Source organism: Saccopteryx leptura, chromosome 6, assembly GCF_036850995.1.
Source record: "Saccopteryx leptura isolate mSacLep1 chromosome 6, mSacLep1_pri_phased_curated, whole genome shotgun sequence".
In the NCBI taxonomy this organism is placed as follows: Eukaryota; Metazoa; Chordata; class Mammalia; order Chiroptera; family Emballonuridae; genus Saccopteryx; species Saccopteryx leptura.
This window is the reverse complement of record NC_089508.1, coordinates 160,511,681-160,532,708: the sequence shown is the minus strand read 5'-3', so window position 1 is coordinate 160,532,708 and position 21,028 is coordinate 160,511,681. Positions and strand designations below refer to the sequence as shown.

Here is a 21,028-nt window from a genome sequence, read left to right as displayed (position 1 = left end):
TCATCTCTCTCCGTTCCTGTCTGTCTCTCCCTATCTCTGACCCTCTCTCTATCCCTGTAAAATAAATAAATAAATAAAAAATAAAAAGGTGATCTAAGAAGACTTATTAAGGAGGTGACATTTTGGGAGAGAGGAGGAAGTTGATGAAACCAGCCATGTGGTTACCTGAGAAAGAGAACTCTAGGTGGAGGAAAGGACAAGTGCAAAGGCTCTGAAGAGGGGGCAAGCCAGGCCACACTCAAGGAACAGCAAGAAGGTGTGCGTGGCTGGAATGGGGTGAACAGCAGGGAGAGTGGCAGTGGAGAAAGAGACACGAGGGGAAGATGCACAGATGTGGCTGGAGCTGTAAAGTCCACTGAAAGGGTTCTGCTTATATTATGAGAAACAGGAAGCCCAGGAAGAATTTTAGGCAGAGGTAACATGATTTGACCTGTATTTTAAAAGGATTACCTAGTTGCTGTGTAAAATAGACTGCAGAGTGGAAAGGGGAGAAATAAAGAGGACCTATATAAGGGATTTACTGCAAAAATTCAGGCAAGAGAGGATGTTGGCTCAGACCAGAGGGAAAGCAGTGGAGCTGACGTGACAAGGGTAGACTCTGCACTCTGAAGATCAAACTGAAAAAATCAGACGACAGATTAGTTATGTAATGTGAGAGAGGGGAGTCCCAAATGACTCCAAGATTGTTGGCCGAGCCATTGGAAGAATGGCGATGCCACTGGCCAAGAGAGGAAAACTAAAGGAGGAGTGAGCAGGCTACAGGCAGATCAGGAGTGTGGCTTTAGATGTGTTAGATTTGAGGTGTCTGTTAGATATCCAAGAGAATAAAATATGAATGTACTGCCTAGGTTAAAAAAAAAATTAATGCCTGTCAAGAAAATAAAGTAGCCCTGGCCGGTTGGCTCAGTGGTAGAGCGTCAGCCTGGTGTGCAGGAGTCCCGGGTTCGATTCCCAGCGAGGGCACATAGGAGAAGCGCCCATCTGCTTCTCCACCCCTCCCCCTCTCTTTCCTCTCTGTCTCTCTCTTCCCCTCCCGCAGCCGAGGCTCCATTGGAGCAAAGATGGCCCGGGCGCTGGGGATGGCTCCTGGGCCTCTGCCCCAGGCACCAGAGTGGCTCTGGTAGCAACAGAGCGACGCCCCAGAGGGGCAGAGCATCACCCCCTGGTGGGCAGAGCGTCACCCCCTGGTGGGCGTGCTGGGTGGATCCCGGTCGGGCGCATGCGGGAGTCTGTCTGACTGTCTCTCCCTGTTTCCAGCTTCAGAAAAAATAAAAAAATAAAAATAAATTTAAAAAAAGAAAAAGAAAATAAAGTAGTTTCTATTGATAACTGAAAATTTCAACGTCTCAATTTCTATTGACTTCCTAACATGGCACAAAAGGTTCACTACTTAAAAGGATCTCAAACTCAATGTAAAGAAAGATATTATTGGCTGACAATGTAGAGAACACGTCACCCACATACCCTCTAATCCAGTTATCAGATCTCTGATGGTTCTTTATGGAAAAACAGCAAAGGCTAAAGTTGTAGAGAGGACACTTACTGCTGAGGATGTAGAAAAGACCGGGGGGAAGGGTATGCCTGTGTCCAAGGGGGGTTGAGGAAGCTTTCCGGGCCCGGAGTGAAGGAGGTCTCGAAGGCTAGAGCCTTCACTTTTGTTGTTGGAGGCAGTGGGACCCAGTAACAGACTGTTAAAAAGCTTTGGAGTCAACGGAGAGACTTTTGCAGTGGAGTTGAACGAGTCCAGCCCAAAGGGTGAATGAGATTCTTTACTGAGCACTGACCTCAGGGATCCTGCTTCTGTAAGAATATAACCGGGAATAGCATTAGGCACGAAAAGGAACACCTAGCAGGCAAATGACTCCTCAAAATCAGCCAAGTTGGAAGGAGGAAAGTCTCTTCCCTCCCCTGCCCCCCAAACTATGTACAGTTTGTCTGGGCCAAGCCTGAAGAGCTATGACTATGGTAGGTCTCATAGTTAAGGAGAAGCTCTACTACTTTGTCCCTTTTTTAACAGATCTGGATTTCAAACTTCCTTTTGTTCCCATCCATCTTTTGTCTCCCTCATTTTCTAAGACAGTGTTTCTTCAATTGGGTCTCCAGAACACTTGTGTTGGAATCACCTGGAGTGCTTGTTAAAAATGGAGATTTGGCCCTGGCCGGTTGGCTCAGTGGTAGAGCGTCGGCCTGGCGTGCAGGAGTCCCAGGTTCGATTCTCGGCCAGGGCACACAGGAGAGGCGCCCATCTGCTTCTCCACCCCTCCCCCTCTCCTTCCTCTCTGTCTCTCTCTTCCCCTCCCGCAGCCAAAGCTCCACTGGAGCGAGGTTTGCCTGGGCGCTGAGGATGGCTCTGTGGCCTCTGCCTCAGGCGCTAAAATGGCTCTGATTGCGGCAGAGCAACGCCCCAAGATGGGCAGAGCATCGCCCCCAGGTGGGCATGCCGGGTGGCTCCCGGTAGGGCACATGCGGGAGTCTGTTTGACTGCCTCCCCGTTTCCAGCTTCGGAAAAATACACACACACACACACAAAAAAAAAAAAAAAAAAAAAAAGGAGATTCTTGGTCTTACTCTAAGAGATTCTCATTGGATAGTTCTAGTGGGGCACAGGAACCTGCATTTTTAACGATTCCCCTGGTGATTCATGTGCCCATTGAAAACTGTCTAGCCCTCAACCCTGGTTGCATAACAGAGTCATCGGGAAGCTTATTAAAAATCTCGCATCAATTCTGACTAAAGAGGTCTGGAGTAGAGCCCAGGCATGTGCCTTTTTAAAAAAGCTCCACCTGTAGAAAGAAGTCAAAATATATTCCTCCCTCATTTTATGTGATCAACCAGAGAAAGCAAGTGACATGTTTCATAAATGTGAATGGTAATGCGTGAGTGTGAAGAATCCCAGAATAACTCAAGGGTTCCACCCACAGGCAGGGTAGAGGCTTCTGTTCATCTCACCTTTTGTCTCTTCTTTAGCTTTTTGAGTTGCTAAATCCGCCAACCAGTGCAGGGCAGAGGACGGTGGGGCTGTGTCAGGGCAAGGGGGCCTGATGGCTTTGAGCTCACTATTGCTGTTTGATGCCATACTGTCTACTTTCAGAGACTCATCGGCTCTGATGTCAGTGCTGTCAGCTTTGGGATCGGGCTCAGGAGTTGTTACGGCTGCAGTTCCTCCTCCGCCTGAGAAGGTGGTTTCACTTCCAGAAGAGGCACTAGGGTTTATGCTAGGAAGCTGAAGCACAGAAGGCCAACATGGTTAGTGTTGAGCAAAAATAATGGCTAAAGAGGTCTATTTAGTTGACATTAAATAGGTATGGGAAAACAATCTGAAACTGTCCCATAAACTGTTATAAACTGTTACTTCATTCATTAATTCAACATATATTTATTGAGTCCTAAGATGTGATAGAAACTATGCTAGGTTCTGTGGAAAGAGCAGTGAACAAGACTTGAAAATAAAATAGGGTTTTATTTAGCATGTCTGAGGCTCAAATTCTGCAATGGCAAACTGGTGATCAGAACTTGACCTCATAGAGCTGTTCTGAAGATTAAATAAGATAGTATATGCATATATGCAAAGAGCTTAACATATTTTCTGGTACACATAAACTCAATAAATGTTTATTATTCTATTATTGAATTATCCACATGATTTGCTCTAATATGGCAACTCTACTGAAAATATATCTTGAGGTCCTTCAGCATTAATCCCTGTGCCTCTTATTGACCATGTGTTAATAGTAACATTTCTGAAAGGCCTCCAAATATAAGTAGTTGGTTGTGCATGTGCGTGTGCATGTGTGTTTAAAAAAACACAGACTCTTGTTCAAAATAGTCACAATCAAGCAGGAATGACCTCCACTTCTGACAAAGCAATGAGAAAACCACTAACCCTTTTTGGAGGTATGGATTGGTTTCAGGATAAAATGATCCCAGCTCAGCAGGCCAATCTTCATATTTCTGCTCTGTGTACCCAACATGACAAGGACAGGAACCATTGTATCCCTAGTAAATTTTTCTGTACTCTTCACCTACACTGGACCCGGAATTATAAATCTTGACGGGATGCAAAGAATCTGTGCTACTTATCAACTAAGCCTGGTTTTAAAGATGAATTGGTTTTAAAGATGAATCAAGAGAAACTTGTACTGGGAATAAAATCCCATGAGTCAGAGGCAATTAAAATCCCTTGAGTAATCTTCTTAGGTTCTTCCTAGAAATGCTTCCCTCTCCCCTAATTCTCCAGGAATCCCATAACAGGCTGGGATAACACAGGTAAAAATGGGACATTTCCTGGTACTAAGAACTTAAGTTTCACTCAGTTATACCACAAACACTTTACCTGTGATATCCCATTGGTGACAGCAGGTCTCAGCACAGATTTGTTTTGCCGACTAATACAAGGGCAGTTTGCTTTAATTCCCCATTTGCCCCGGGCAGCATGAACCATATCTCCAATATTATAAAGAGCTGTAAAAAAGACAACAATAATAACAGTTAACATTGGAATACCTGCATGTATTAGCTATTGTGCTAAAGACCTTATTTAAATTATCTCCCTCAGTCCTTACCACATTTCAGTGAGGTAGCAGCTTTCCCCCTCAATTTTGGATGATGAAACTGAGACTCTGAAGTTAGGTCATTTACTCAAGTACACATACTTGGGCAATGGAAGAACTAAGACTTTAAAGGTCTATGCACTCTTAACCATTAAACTACACTTTCTCCCTCCTTAAGGTATCATCAAGGAGAAACTTTAGGGGTAGATTTCTCAATGTTCAACAGTATGTAAACATTTTGAAATGTACACTTCAGATTTATGTACTTTACTGTAAGTGATACCAAAAACAACAACAAAAGCAAAAACAAAAACAAAAACAAAAAATACCCAGCCTGACCAGGCGGTGGTGCAGTGGATAGAGTGTCGGACTAGGATGTGAAGGACCCAGTTTTGAAACCCAAAGTCACTGGCTTAAGCATGGGCTCATTCAGCTTGAGCATGGGCTCACCAGCTTAGCATGGGATCGCTGGCTTGAGTTTGGGATCATAGGCATGACCCCATGGTTGCTGGCTTGAGCAAGGGGTCACTTGCTTTGCTGTAGCCCCTGGTCAAGGCACATAAGAGAAAGCAATCAATGAACAACTAAGGTGCCACATTGAAGAGCTGATGCTTCTCATCTCTCTCCCTTCCTGTCTGACTGTCCCCATCTGTCCCTTTCTCTGACTCTGTTTCTGTAAAAACAAAACAAAACAAACAAACAAAAACAAAACACACACCTAGAAAAAGTGAGGGGGGAAAAAGATCATTGTAAACTTTACACAAATCTTTAACCAACGCTTGGACCAGCAGGGAGCAGGCACCCTATCACTGCATTACTGCACTCTGGTAGCCTTTCTGCCTGGAAGCACTGGGGTAAAGCATGCAGGGGTCTGCTCTTCCCAAAGCTGTGTTTACTCAAGTAATCTAGTTAGACAACGCTCTAACTAATCGAGCTATTGGCCAGGGCAGATTCACCATCTTTAATGCATGTGTGTTAGTGGAAGTGCACAAGCTGGAAACAGACCGTCTGGAGGAGTCAATGAAGTAAACGGGAACTGTGACATGAACATGACTACTTATTCCTACTGTTAAACTGCCTTCTTCATGGATTCAAGATGTTTGATTAGCTCCAGCTGGATTTTTACGTGCCTAAAATCAAAGATCTTTCTGATAACATGGGGTCTGGATGTTTCTATTCTGGTTCTACCAACCACAGAAATGTGAAATAATCTCTGGAAAAGAAATCAACCTCTCTGATCAGAAAGGTAAAGTGTGTGCAGTGAAGCATTTATTCTTACATATATCTAAAGATTCAACTTCTCAGAGAAATCCGGTGAGGCTTAAAAAATTATCAGGCAGAGCCTGACCAGGCGGTGGCGCAGTGGATAGAGCGTTAGACTGGGATGCGGAGGACCCAGGTTCGAGACACCAAGGTCACCAGCTACAGCGCGGGCTCATCTGGCCAGAGCAAAAAGCTCACCAGCTTGGACCCAAGGTCACTGGCTCAAGCAAGGGGTTACTTGGTCTGCTGAAGGCCCGCGGTCAAGGCACATATGAGAAAGCAATCAATGAACAACTAAGGTGTTGCAATGAAAAACTAATGATTGATGCTTCTCATCTCTCTTCGTTCCTGTCTGTCTGTTCCTATCTATCCCTCTCTCTGACTCTCTCTCTGTCCCTGTAAAAAAAAAAAAAAAAAAAAAAATCTCTGCCTGAGATAAACTGATATATATATTGATATATATATCAGGCAGAGATAAACTCTTTTACCAAACTTTACGATGTGTAAATATTTTCCCCCACAAAATCTAAGAAAGGAATTTCCTTACCTGTGCCAGGGATGATCTGCGTGGGCATTAGGTTCTCTGGTTCATGAGACTGCCCCTTTGCACATTTCAACCAGGAGAAAACCTCTTCATCACCTATCTCTTCTGTCTCTGAAATAAATGAAATGCTTTCTCTTATTTTATGAGGTCACAAGATACAGCCCTCTCAGTGAGTCAGAGTTTCAGACCTTACAGGCCAATTTTCTCACGAGCCAAAGATTAATAATTAAATTAAAAAATGTTTTACTGAGATATAATTTACACACAATAAATTCAAATTTAAAGTGTACACTTCAATGAATTTTGACAAATGTATATACAGTTGTATAAACACTACCACAATTATGATATAGATTGAATTCCATCTCCCTAATGTTCCCTTGAGCCTTCCATAGTCAATACCCCTTTCTTAACCCTAGCCACCAACAATCAACTTCCTAACACGTTTGCTTTCTCTAGAATTTCATATAACTGGAAGCATACAGATTATAGTCATTTGTGTTGGGTTTCTTCCACTTAGCATGACGATCTTGAGATTCAACCATACTGTCGCATGTATCAGTAATTCCATTTCTTTTTATGGTAGAGTGGTAAGCCAGGGTATGGATGTGCCATATTTTGTTTACCCATTTATCAGCTGGTAGATATTTAAATTGTTTCCAATTTTTGGCTATTATAAATAAAGGTGCTATAAATATTCAAGTACAAGTCTTTATATGAACATGGTTTAACTTCTTTTATAAATACCTAGAAGTGAAATACTGGGCCTTATGTTAAGTTTATAAGAAAGGGCCACACTGTTGTCCAAAGTGATGATAGCAATTTGCATTCCCATCAGCAATGTTTAAGATTTCTAGTTCCTCCATATCTTTCACTACACTTGGTAAGTTCTTAAAATTTTAGTCATCTTAGTGGGTATAGTGGTTTGTCATGTTTTTTTTTTTTTTTTTTTAATTTAAGAAAGCGAGACAAGTAGTGAGAGAGAGAAGGAGAGAGATGAGAAGCATCCACTCAGAATTGCTTCACTTTACTTGTTCATTGATTGATTCTTATATATGCCTTGACTAGGGGGGCTTAAGCTGAGCCAATGACCCCTTGCTCAAGCCAGTGACCTTGTGATTATGTCAGTGACCCCACATTCAAGCTGGCAAGCCTGTACTCAAGCCAGCAAGCCTACACTCAGGCCAATGACCTGGCACTGTAGCTGGTCACCTCAGGGAGCTGAACTGGGCCCTCAGTGTCCTGGGTTGATGCTCTATCCTCTTGCCACCACTGGTCAGGATGTCATTATGGTTTTGATTTGCATTTCCCTAACAAGTAATGATATATATATATATATATTTTCATGTGCTTCTTTTCCAGTGATCTATCTTTTTTATAAAGTGTTTGTTCAACTTTTTGGCCCATTTACAACCTAGGTTGGTTTGATCTCTTGTTACAGGCAGTTTTCACGTTATGAAAGATAAATTCTGTAGGTTTGTTCTTTTTTTTTATTTTATTTTTTATTTTATTTTTATTTTTTTGGCAGAGACAGAGAGAGGGACAGATAGGGACAGACAAACTGGAAAGGAGAGAGATGAGAAACATCAATTCTTCGTTGTGGTTCCTTAGTTGTTCATTGATTGATTTCTCATATGTGCCTTGACCACCGGGGCTACAGCAGACCGAGTGACCCCTTGCTCGAGCCAGCGACCTTGGGCTCAAGCTGATGAGCCTTGCTCAAACCAGATGAGCCCGCACTGAAGCTGGCGACCTCGGGGTCTCGAACCTGGGTCCTTCCGCATCCCAGTTCGACGCTGTATCCACTGCGCCACCGCCTGGTCAGGCTGTAGGTTTGTTCTTAAGCTGAATTTGTATGTAACTTGGAACAAATACATTTATTTATTAAATGCAACTCACACAGATGTTTGTCTTAACATAGTATTTATTTTTATCTTTCTGTGCATATAAATACTTAAAAATATTCTTTTTTTGTGTGGCAGACAGAGCGAGTCAGAGAGAGGGACTGATAAGCAGGAAGGGAGAGAGATGAAAAACATCAATTCTTCATTGCGGCTCCTTAGTTGTTCATGATTAATTTCTCATATGTGACTTGACTGGGGGAGGGGGGCTACAGCAGACCAAGTGACCCCTTGCTTGAGCCAGCGACCTTGGGCTCAAGCTGGTGATCTCAGTATCTCGAACCTGGGTCCTCCACATTCCAGTCCGAAGCTCTATCCACTGTGCCACTGCCTGGTCAGGCCTTAAACATTTTCAAATACAACCTTAAACAATCTTGGATGATGCAGATGATGAACTTGTTGGAAGAGGATGGGACTAGTGTTCTAGGGTCACAGTTTTAATCTACTGCTGGAATCGGTTTCTCCCTTTCTTTCTCTCCCTCTTTCTGTTTATTTTATTGATTTGAGAGAGAGAAGGAAAGAGAAAGAGAGAGAGACAGGAACATCGATCTGTTCTTTTATGTGCCCTGAACGGGGTCTGACCTGGCAAACTCTGTGCTCTGGGATGATGCTAACCAGCTGAGGTGTCTGGCCAGGGCAAAGTCAGTTTCTTGAAGAAGGGATCAAGGAAGGTTTATACAGAGCTTTTCTTTTTCTCTTATCAAAAATGGCCCTGTAACATCTCAGGCCTTCGGTAATTATACGGTAAACTATGGCGAACCTTTCTATATCAGAATCTTGTTCCTCTAACTTTGCCATTGCTGCTTCAATGAGATGGAAAGCATCAGCTACCTCTTTTGTAGAAAACTTTTGGTTCTGGAGTTTCTAGATCTGTTTTTTTCCCTAAATGCTATCATCTGCTGCTCTAATTCCATAAAGTATTCATTGGTTAGTTCTTTGTCATGGGAGTCAAGTAACTCTGATGTAATTTTCACTGATGTCCAACCAACTGCAGTTGATTACAGAGTACATGTAGTGCTTAATTCATAAGTACGAGATGTATGTAAGTAAGCCAGATGTTTGTAACTTGTGGACTTACTGTATTGAATTGTAAGAGGTCTTTATTGTAGATAGAAATCCGAGCTAATATGTGATGAACAAATTTTTTTTACTCCCAGTCTGTGCGTGCCTTTTTATTTACTAAACAATGTTTTTTAAAGAGCAAAAGTTTTCAAATTTGATAATTAAAATTTTTCTTTTGGTTCTTTTGTGTTGTAAGAAATTTTTATCTAGCCTGACAGGCGGTGGTACAGTGGATAGAGCGTCAGACTGGGATGCGGAAGAACCAAGTTCAAGACCCCAAGGTTGCCAGCTTGAGCGCGGGCTCATCTGGTTTGAGCAAAAGCTCACCAGTTTGGACCCAAGGTAGTTGGCTTGAGCAAGGGGTTACTTGGTCTGCTGAAGGCCCACAGTCAAAGCACATATGAGAAAGCAATCAATGAACAACTAAGGAAGTGGTAGTCAACCTGGTCCCTACCGCCCACTAGTGGGCGTTCCAGCTTTCATGGTGGGCAGTAGCGGAGCAACCAAAGTATAAATAAAAAGAGAGATTTAACTATAGTAAGTTGTTTTATAAAGATTTATTCTGCCAAACTTAGCGAAAATCCAACATAAAGTACTTGGTAAATAAATATTATTATATGCTTTAACTTGCTGTAACTCTGCTTTATAAATTTTATAAAGTAAAGTTACTTCCCTACTTATAAATCACCATTACTGTGGAACTGGTGGGCGGTTAGAAAATTTTACTACTAACAGAGATACAAAAGTGGGCAGTAGAGGCTGACCAGGCAGTGGCGCAGTGGATAGAGCGTTGAACTGGGATGCTGAGGACCCAGGTTCGAGACCCCGAGGTTGCCAGCTTGAGCGCGGGCTCATCTGGTTTGAGCAAAAGCTCACCAGCTTGAGCCCAAGGTCGCTGGGTCCAGCAAGGGGTTACTCGGTCTGCTGAAGGCCCTTGGTCAAGGCACATATGAGAAAGCAATCAATAAACAACTAAGGCGTCGCAATGCGCAACGAAAAACTAATGATTGATGCTTCTCATCTCTCCGTTCCTGTCTGTCTGTCCTTGTCTATCCCTCACTCTGACTCTCTCTGTCTCTGTAAAAAAGAAAAAAAAAAAAATTGTCCTGTAGAAACATATTAAAAAAAAAAAAAAAAGAAGTGGGCAGTAGGTATAAAAAGGTTGACTACCCCTGAGCTAAGGTGTCAATAAGAAATTGATGATTGATGCTTCTCATCTCTCTCCATTCCTGTCTGTCTGTCCCTATCTATCCCTCTTTCTGACTCTCTCTGTCTCTGTAAAGAAAAAGAAAAAAAAAAAGAAATTTTTGTCTAACTCAAGGACACATATTTTCTTTTAGAGATTTTATGGTTTTAGATTTATGATTTACTTGAGAGTTAAATTTTTGTATATGGTGTTAAGTAAAAAATAGAAGTTCTTATTTCTTTGAATATGAATATACAATTAGTCTAGTACCATTTGTTAAAAATAATTATCTTTTCCCCCACTGAATTATCTTGATACCTTTGTCAACAATTGGTTGACTATATACACAAGGATGGGCAAAAGTAGGTTTATAGTTGTTCATATGGAAAATAATACAATAATTAATAAATTATAATATAAGAATAAACTGTATTTCATGTATTCACAACCGTAAGCCTACTTTACCAACCCCTGTATGTAGGTTTACTTCAAGACATTTTTTTTTTTTTAGAGAAGGAGACAGATAGGGACAGACAGACAAGAAGGAGAGAGATGAGAAGCATCCCTTCTTCGCTGCGGCACCTTAGTTGTTCATTGATGGTTTTTTCATATGTGTCTTGACTGAGGGATTCCAGCTGAGTCAGTGACCCCTAGCTAAAGCCCATGGTCAAGACCATGGGGTCAAGTATATGATCCCACACTCAAGCTAGCAACCCCGTGGTCAAGCTGGTGAGCCCGCACTCAAGCTGGATGAGCCAGCGCTTAAACTGGCGACCTTGGGATTTGAAACCTGGGTCCTCTGTGTCCCAGACCTATACTCTAACCACTGTGCCACCACCTGGTCAAGCCTTCTAGATGTTTTTCTGTCATATTACCAGTGTCTTAATCACTATAGCTATACAACAAGTGCTTTTATTTTTTAGAGAGAGAGAGAGAGAGAGAGACAGGATGGGAGAGAGAGGAGAGAAGCATCAACTCATAACTGCTTCATTTTAGTTGTTTATTGATTCTCATACGTGCCTTGACTGGGGGGCTCAAGCCAATGACCTCCGGTTTTCAAACCAGGGCCCTCAGTATCCTGAGTCAACACTCTATCCACTGTGCTACCACTGGTGATACTATATACTAAGTCTTGAAATGAAAGAGTAGTTAAGTAGTTTAAATCCTCCAATTTCATTCATTTTAAAATTTGTTTTTGGTTATTTTAAGTCCTTTGTATTTTATATAAATTTTAGAACTAGCTTATCAATTTCTACAAAAAGGCCTAGTGGGGTTTTGATTGAAATTGCATCTAATTATATATTAATTTGGAAGAATTAACATCTGACTATTCAATTTTCCATCCATGAATACATTTCTCTACTATTTAGTTTTAATTTCTCTTAGCAATGTTGTATTCTTCAGTATCTTTCTTATATATTTGCTAAATTTATCCCTAAGCACTTCATTCTTTTTTAATCTACCATAAATTACATTAATTTTAAAATTCAATTTCTAATGGGTCATTGACAGCATACAAAAATAGAATTATTATTTTTTTTTTACAGAGACAGAGTCAGAGACAGGGATAGACAGACAGGAACGGAGAGATGAGAAGCATCAATCATTAGTTTTTTGTTGCACATTGCGACACCTTAGTTGTTCATTGACTGCTTTCTCATATGTGCCTTGACCGCGGGCCTTCAGCAGACCGAGTAACCTCTTGCTCGAGCCAGCGACCTTGGATCCAAGTTGGCGAGCTTTTTGCTCAAGCTGGCAACCTTGGGGTCTCGAACCTGGGTCCTCTGCATCCCAGTCCGACGCTCCATCCACTGTGCCACCGCCTGGTCAGGCAGAATTGATTTTTGTTATATTGACTTTATAGTCTGCAATCTTGCTAACCTCATTAGTTCTTACAGGTTTTTTAGTAGATTTCTTGGAATTTTCCATATAAATGATAATGTCCTTTGAAAATAAAAACCATTTTACTTCCTTCCAATCTATATGCCTTTCATTTTTTTGGTTATGCTTTTCTTTATCTTTTATATCTTCATGCTGACTAGTAACTTTACTACAATGTTGAATAAAAGTTGTAAAAAGTGGCTATCCTTGTTTTGTTCCTGATCTTAGGGACAAGATAAATTCAGTCTTTCACACTGTTCCCGTCTATACTAGTTCAGTGTTTTTCCATCTTTATTGCTATTTTTTTAAGTGAGAGAGACAGACAGACAGACAGACACAGGAAGGGAGAGAGATGAGAAGCATCAACTCATAATTGTGGCACTTTAGTTGTTCATTGATTGTTTTCTCATACGTGCCTTGACTGAGGGGGCTATGACTGAGGGGGCTATAGCCAAGCCAGAGACCCCTTTGGCTCAAGCCAGCGACCATGGGGTCATGTCATGATCCCACACTCAAGCTGGTGAGCTCATGTTCAAGCCTGATAAGCCAATGCTCAAACCAGAGACACCTCAGGGTTTCAATCCTGGGTTCTTAGCACTCCAGGTTCATACCCTACCCAGTGCCACCATAGGTCAGGCTCATTTGGGTATTTTATGTCCATTTCTCTCTTTGTCATGTTCATGTTTTCCTATGTCTTTAAGCATATTTATAAGATTTATGACAGCTACTTTAAGGTCCTTTTATAATTTCATCAATATCATCAGATCTCAGTTTGTTTCTATTGACTGATTACCCTACCCAGATTACTAGTCATATTATTTTGCTTTTTTGTTACTTGATAATTCTTTTTTTTTTTATTTTAATTTAATTTTATTTATTTTTTATAGAGACAGAGAGTGAGTCAGAGAGAGGGATAGACAGGGACAGACAGACAGGAACGGAGAGATGAGAAGCATCAATCATTAGTTTTTCATTGCGCGTTGGAACACCTTAGTTGTTCATTGATTGCTTTCTCATATGTGCCTTGACTGCGGGCCTTCAGCAGACCGAGTAACCCCTTGCTGGAGCCAGCGACCTTGGGATCAAGCTGGTGGAATTTTTGCTCAAACCAGATGAGCCCGCGCTCAAGCTGGCGACCTCAGGGTCTTGAACCTGGGTCCTCTGCATCCCAGTCTGATGCTCTATCCACTGTGCCACTGCCTGGTCACTGCACCTGATAATTCTTGATTAAACACAGAGCTTTGTAACATTTATGTTTCTAAGTATTGGATTTTGTTGTAATCCTTTAAAGAAGGTTTTGTTTTAATCTGGAGGGTAAATAAGTGACTTCCAGATCAGTTTGATCCTTCCAAGGTTTGCTTTACACTTTTTTATAGAAGCTCCAAAGAAGCCTTTATTCTGGGACTAAATTAGTCCTACTATTAAGGTCTGACCCTTTTGGACTCTACCCAGTGTCTCTCTACTCTGGCTGGTGGGCATACAGATTGTGAGTTCTGTAAATTATTCTGTCACTTGCTTTCTGAAGGTTCTTTTTTGGGTCTTGAGGAGTTTCATCTCATGTATGTGCAGATCACTAGATAGCCAAAAAATTGAGGTGATCTCTTTGCTGCTATCTGGTACTCTCTCTCTTTGTAGCCGTGACTTCTTCAGAACTCTGCCTCACTCTTCTCAGACTTCGATCTTTCTCAATTCAGTGAGATTGCCAAGCTCTGTTTTAGTTGCTTTTTCCTGTGCTTGGAAACAGCCTCCAGGCATTAAACTGGGGCAACTGTAGGGTTTACTTTGTTTCTTCCCTTCTTATAGGGATCACTGACTCATGCTGCCTGTTGTCCAATGTCTGAAACCATGGTTTCATATATTTTGTCTCATTTTCTTGTTGTTGATGGCAGGAGGGCAATTTGTATAGCAGTTATCATTCTTGAGCAGGAGAGGAATACCTAACAGCTACTTGATATGTAGTATCTAGTGGATGTCAGGTCCTGTGTTAATCACTTACACACATTATTTCATTTAACCCTCACAATACCATGAGAGAAGTATTCATATTACTTTTTAAAATAAGGAAATTGAGGTTCTGAGGGGTTAAGTAACTAGCCCAAGATACCATAGTTCCTGTAATAAGATGTGGAAGTAGGTTTCAAATCCCAGTAGCCTCATCTGTTGTAATGGTTACATTGTACTTCCTTTTTTTTTTTCTTTTTTTTTTTTTACATTGTACTTCTTAAGTACAGGAGTGAGGAGGTCAAGGAACAAGGAGCATTCTTGGCATGGAATAAGATAAAGGAAGAACAAAGGGAAGCAAAGGATTTGAATAGACATTTCTCCAAAGATAATAAACATAGGACCAACAAGCACATAAAAAGATATTCAATATTATTAGTCATCAGTGAAATGCAAATCAAAACCATATAATAAGATATTACTTCACAGCCACTATGATGGCTATAATAAAAAAGACAGACAATGGCAAGTATTGGCAGAAAAATTGGAATCCTCACTACATTGCTGGTAGAATTACAAAATGGTACAACTATTTTGGAATAGTTTGGCAGTCCCTGAAAAGGTTAAAATATAACTGTCACATGACCCAGCAATTCTATGCCTAGATATATACTGAAAAGAATTAAAAACATATGTTCAGCCCTGACCAGATAGCTTGGTTGCTTAGAGCATCATTCCAAAGCACAGAGGTTGCCAGTTTGATCCCTGGTCAGGACACACAAAGGAATAGATTTATGGGCCTATCTTTCTCTCTCTCTCTCCCTCTTTGCTAAAATCAATAAAACAAACAAACAAAAACAACAAAACGTGTTCACACAACAATCTATATGCAAATGTTCATAGAGGCACTATTTGTAATAGCCCAAAGTGGAAACAACTCAAGTGTCCATCAACTGATAAATGAATATATTACTGCTATGTGCTATAACATGGATGAAACTTTACAACAATATGCTAAGTGAAAAAAGGCCATTAACAGAAGGCCAAATATTGTATGATTCCATTTATATGACCTGTACAGAACAGGCAAATCTAGAGACAGTAGCTGATAAGTGGTTACCAAGGGCTGAAAGGAGGAAGGAACGGAGAGTGACGGCTAATGACTTTTTGGAGTGATGAAGTGATGAAAATGTAGTTAGATAGTGGCAATGGTTGCACAACCCTGAGGATATACTAAAAACCTTTGAATTGTATAATTTAAATAGGTGAGTTTTATGACACATGAACTATATCTCAAAAAAGATGTTATTAAAAACAAAACAAGGAAAGATGAACAATAACCCTTCTTGGCTTATTTTAGCCTTCACAATAGTGCTGAAATACTGGCAATTTTAACAAATGAAGCTAAGTGGTTAAAAGGGCACACAAACCCATTCTTGATTCAATTTCTAAGTCTATTGACCTTTTGAACTGCAAAGGACAATATTTGCTTACCACTGCGTGGACGGCTTTTCCTGAGCCTGTAACAGTCAAGGCAGACCCCGAATCCACATTTGCGACAAACCCAGTGGATGTTGAAGAGGGTTGTTTCACATACATCACACATTTCCCGCACACCACGCACTGCTCGCTTCCATGCCACTTTCTCTGGGAGGACAAGGAAGAGAAATGTTGGTATCAACCATCCTGAACAACAGCAAAAGACCCCAGATGCACTGATTCCTTCTCAAGTCATTTTGCCCAGCTATAAAGCTCAAGATTAATGAAGTGTGTGTTTCCATAACAGCAAGAGAAAGAAAATACATGGAATTTCTAATATTTATGAACAAGTGCCAATAGAGAATGAAATCCCTATGTTGTTATTTAAGATACTGTAAAATTTTCAATTCAGGGCAGTTTGAAATAAGAGAATTCATAGTACAATTAACCCTGGTCTAGAAATAGGATCCAGTATTTCACAGACATGGAAATATCCTAAATGTCTGAATGATGTGGGTTCAGGTGTGAAACATGCCACCCAACAGCACTCCATTTATTCACTGATCATACAGCATTGCTTACTAATACAAGTTGGTTCAAAGCAAGCTGAAAACATTCAGAGTGAATAAAACCCAAGCAGAGATCAAATATTTATTATGGAAGCTGTGCTACAAAAATGAACAAGGCAAGCAGGCAAGAGGTTTTTGGTTTGTTAACTTTGAAAGACTAACAGAATGAGGTATGCTGGATATTGTTAGGGCCTCAGCTATTATAGTTTGCTACAGAGAAGTCTTATCAGTCTTAATTCATCTGCAGAAATTGTCATCTGCTGTTCTGCCATTCCTACCCTTGAGCAAAAGAAAATGAAAAGTTTCAACGAGGAATGCCTGGTAGACAAGCAAGATGGAGCCTTACGGTGTGGCTCTACCATCATCATGGCCTCCTTCTCGGACATCACGAGCTGACAGAACTGGTCCCCAACATTGGCCAGGATGTATTTTGAGGTTTCTAGGTCTATCCCTTCTGCTAGAGAGGAAGAGGGAATCCACAGGTTCATGGCATCAGGGTCACTTTGCTGGGGACTCAGAAACCCCTCCACACGGAGTACCCCCTTTCGAGTGAAGATCAACCTGAGACAAAAAGACAGACAGTCACATACATAGTAAATAGCAGCAGCCATGCAAACTAACAGACATCTAAAATCCCAAGATCTAAAAGAAATAAAATGAGACAACAGGAGTTAGGCTGAGTTGAGAATTTTTATCACATATGACCAATGTGATGTATTCTCTGCACTAATTAAGAAAATTATTAATATTTACTGTAATAGGTCTGGATTCTTTAAAAACCTGTCTCAAGAAATGCCTATTAACTTTTCCACCCACTTGTTGTACCATCTATGTCTACCACTAAATGTGACTAGAGAAAAACACAGAGCCATGCTGTCACACTTTAAGTTCGTATCTATTTAATCAGGTGAGCACTTTATATTTCCGGGCAGTCACAATACAGTTTCCTGGTACACTCCCTTCTCCTAGATGACGGTTTCATATCTTCTTTCTTGTCAAACCTCTAACATGACTTTACCCACAAGGACCTAGCTAAATATTCCACTGAGAAAATACAAGGAGCCAGAGAGAACTACCACAAACTCTCACCACTACACCTTCCTGCAACTGGGCCACAAACACCATCTGATCTGATACTATGAATGAACTAGGTCCTAGAGAAGATTAATCTCTTGGCATACGCTCTATATCCTATCCTCTTTCATAGACGTCCCTCCACAAACTCTCTCTTCTATATTATCTACTTTCCTCTGTGCTGAATCAGTGTCTGTATTTGAACTTGCTATCTCAAAAATCCTCTAACAATTTAGATCTCAAAAGTCCTTTTGATCCCATACCCTCTTCCTCTTATTTGCTTGCTAGAGCAGTTTCTTTAAAAAATTGTCCATATTATGGCGACGCCCAGGATGGGCAGAGCATCGCCCCCTGGGGGGCAGAGCACCGCCCCTGGTGGGCGTGCCGGGTGGATCCCGGTCGGGCGCATGCGGGAGTCTGTCTGACTGTCTCTCCCTGTTTCCAGCTTCAGAAAAATGAAGAAAAAAAAAAAAAAAAAAAAAAAAAAATTGTCCATATTAGTTGTCACCAATTCTAGCACTTCTCCCTTTTATTTTCTCTTAATCCACTTCCATCATACTTTCAACCATCAATCTACCAAAAATGTTCTCAACCAGGTCACTTCCTCTTGTTATATCCAATGGTCACTTCCAGTCTTTCTCTCACCTGACCCAGTCAGCAGCACTTACAACAGTTCATTATTCCTTCCTAGAAATACGTCAGCTGTCTTCGAGGGTACCTCACTAATACCTCACTAGCTATTCTTTCTCAGCCTCTTTCACTAGTTCCTCCTCCTCCTCATTCTCAGCTCTAAATGCTGGAGAGATCTAGAACTCAGTCCTTAGATTGCTTCTCTAGTTACACTCCTTTTCTTTTCTATATACATTTCTTAAGTGATATCAATTAGATGCATAGTTTTAAATACTTGGTGACATCCAGATTTTTATTACCAGTTTGGACCTTTTTTCTCAGTTCTAGAGTCATATCTCCAGCTCTTTTAGCATCTCCTTTGGAAATCTAACAGGTATCTCAAATATAACATGCCTGAATTAAAGCCCCCCATTTTCCTTCCCAAATCTGCTTTCCCCCGAGAAATCTCCTTATCAGTAAATGGAAATTTCATTCTACCAGTTTTCAGGCCAGAAGTCATAGAATCTACCTTGGCTCCTTTATGTCTTTCATACTGTACATCTAAGCCATCAGAAAATCATGTGGTCTCTATCTTCAAATTATATCCTTAGTCCAACCACTTCTCATCACCTCTATCGCTATCTCCCTGCACTAAACCACAATCATTTCTCACCTAGATAATTGCAACAGCCTCTTCTCTCTGCCTTTGCCTCGATGTAATGTATTCTCAAAAAGGTAGTCAGAGTGCTCCTTTAATCCCCAGTGCCTGGAATAAGGACTAGCACACATTACGTGTTCAATAAATATTTGTTGAATAAGTGAACCTATACCATATGGATAAACCATTTGGATTTATTTAAAAAGTTAAAGCTTCTTGAAAGATCACTTAGAAGAAATTCTTCTTGTAAATTTATCCAGCAAAAGAAAAGTGACTAAACAGCTGTTGTTTGATAAAAGTAGCGGATAGTCCTAGGATTTTCATCAGCTCTCTCTATTTCAAGATGATTCACATTATCTCCTAACCTTATTTCCCTTTCTTTCTAGGGGAATTGAGTTAGTCTAGCACTGAAGAGGGGAGTAAGTGGTCAGGCCGATTCATAATCCAAAATGGAGTTCTACTCATACCACTGGTTTCAAATGGAACCCAAGTTAGGAATAACTCAACATGGGTCAGGGGCTGGGAGCTGAGACTATTCAATTCTCCAAGGACAAAGCCACATGTCATTTCACAATCTAATCAACTAAGTAGCTACTGTGGCAGAGCACCAGCACGGACTCAGAAAGCAAAGGGATAAGGAAAATAGAGAGGAAGATGGTAAGATGTATTTACAGATTCAGAAAAACAGTAGGAGTTATATCACTAAAGAAACTGGGAAGGAGACAGAGAAGTTTGTACCTCCGGAAGTGAAAGAAGCGGCAGGCCACAGTGGAATCATCTTGCTCCTGTTCCTTAAACTTCCGATACCGCTCCAGGCGACATTCACGACACTTGTGCAGGTGAGGGGCTACATTGATGCATGACCCATCCTGTAGGAAGGGCTCTCCAGACTGCTTCAGCTTCTTCACTTTGCTTACATCTTTTAGAACTGACTGGCCGACTGTGACAAGGGAGAGAGGAGAAATGGTTCGTTGATCATGACAAGTATAAAGAAGACACAACATGATCCTTTTGGGTAGAAATACTTGCTCTGACTTGGGCCTCCTATTTGCGCTGCTTGGACATGTGCCCAGCAGGTCCATCCTTGACAGAAAGGGTGCAGAGAGAGGAAAAGGCTTCACTTGGTATTTAAGAACCACAGAGAATTTGAAGAGGCACACCATTATAGTGAAACAACTCTGGGCATGAGTTAGAAAAACCAAAGGCAGAAGTTTGCTGTCACCTGTCTTTAGCAACTCAGGATATAACTTTTTTTTTTTTTTTTACAGAGACAGAGAGAGAGTCAGAGAGAGGGATAGACAAGGACAGACAGACAGGAACAGAGAGATGAGAAGCATCAATCATTAGTTTTTCATTGCGACCCCTTAGTTCATTGATTGATTGCTTTCTCATATGCGCCTTAACCGTGGGCCTTCAGCAGACTGAGTAACCTCTTGCTCAAGCCAGCGACCTTAGGTCCAAGCTGGTGAGCTTTGCTCAAACCAGATGAGACCATGCTCAAGCTGGCGACCTCGGGGTCTCGAACCTGGGTCCTCCGCATCCCAGTCTGACGCTCTATCCACTGCGCCACCGCCTGGTCAGGCTAACTTTTTTTTTTTCAATGTTTATTTTTTGTTGATTTTAGAGAGGAAGGGAGAGCAAGAGAGAGACAGAAACATCAGTCTATTCCGGTATGTGCTCTGACCAGGGATCAAACGAGCAACCTCTGTGCTTCAGGACAATGCTCTAACCAACTGAGCTATCTGGCTAGGGCAAATATAACTGTTCTAATCAAGGACTCTTCTAATCAAGCTCCCATGGGATATCAATTCCTAACGACAACAGCTACTTTTACCACCAAACTTTACTTTTTTCTTTTTCTTGACAGAGACAGAGTCAGAGAGAGGGACACATAGGGACAGACAGACAGGAAGGGCAAGAGATGAGAAGCATCAGTTCTTCATTGCAGCATATTAGTTGCTCACTGACTGCTCTCTCATATGTGCCTTGACTGGGGGGCTACAGCAAAGCGAGTGGCCCCTTGCTCAAGGCAGCGACCTTGGGCTTCAAGCTAGCAAACTTTGGGCTCAAGCCAGATGAGCTTGTGCTCAAGCCGGCAACCTTGGGGTTTCGAACCTGGGTTTTCCACATCCTAGTCCACCACTATCCACTGTGCCACCACCTGGTCAGGCCAGACTTTCCTTTTTTACCATCAGCTCTTACACACTTCTGGACAATAACCTCACAATATAGAATTTAATGGCTTTTGGAAAAGACATTAAAACCTCACATATGTGCCAGAGAGAAGCAAAGTGAGGGGTGAGTAAAAATG

The 21,028-nt window shown here is 41.3% G+C and overlaps 1 protein-coding gene across 1 annotated transcript in view; it reads right to left on the bottom strand.

Moving 5' to 3' along the window:
• The window catches only part of KDM3B (lysine demethylase 3B), a 97,794-nt gene that overhangs the window by 16,913 nt on the left and 59,853 nt on the right, over positions 1 to 21,028 (bottom strand). The window contains exons 9-15 of the mRNA XM_066344757.1: positions 19,456 to 19,657; positions 16,723 to 16,937; positions 15,823 to 15,975; positions 6,361 to 6,468; positions 4,334 to 4,461; positions 2,950 to 3,223; positions 1,544 to 1,800 (exon numbers count right to left, since the gene is read on the bottom strand). Coding sequence (XP_066200854.1) covers positions 1,544 to 1,800; positions 2,950 to 3,223; positions 4,334 to 4,461; positions 6,361 to 6,468; positions 15,823 to 15,975; positions 16,723 to 16,937; positions 19,456 to 19,657 — 1,337 coding nt within the window. The remainder of the gene's footprint in view (positions 1 to 1,543; positions 1,801 to 2,949; positions 3,224 to 4,333; positions 4,462 to 6,360; positions 6,469 to 15,822; positions 15,976 to 16,722; positions 16,938 to 19,455; positions 19,658 to 21,028) is intronic.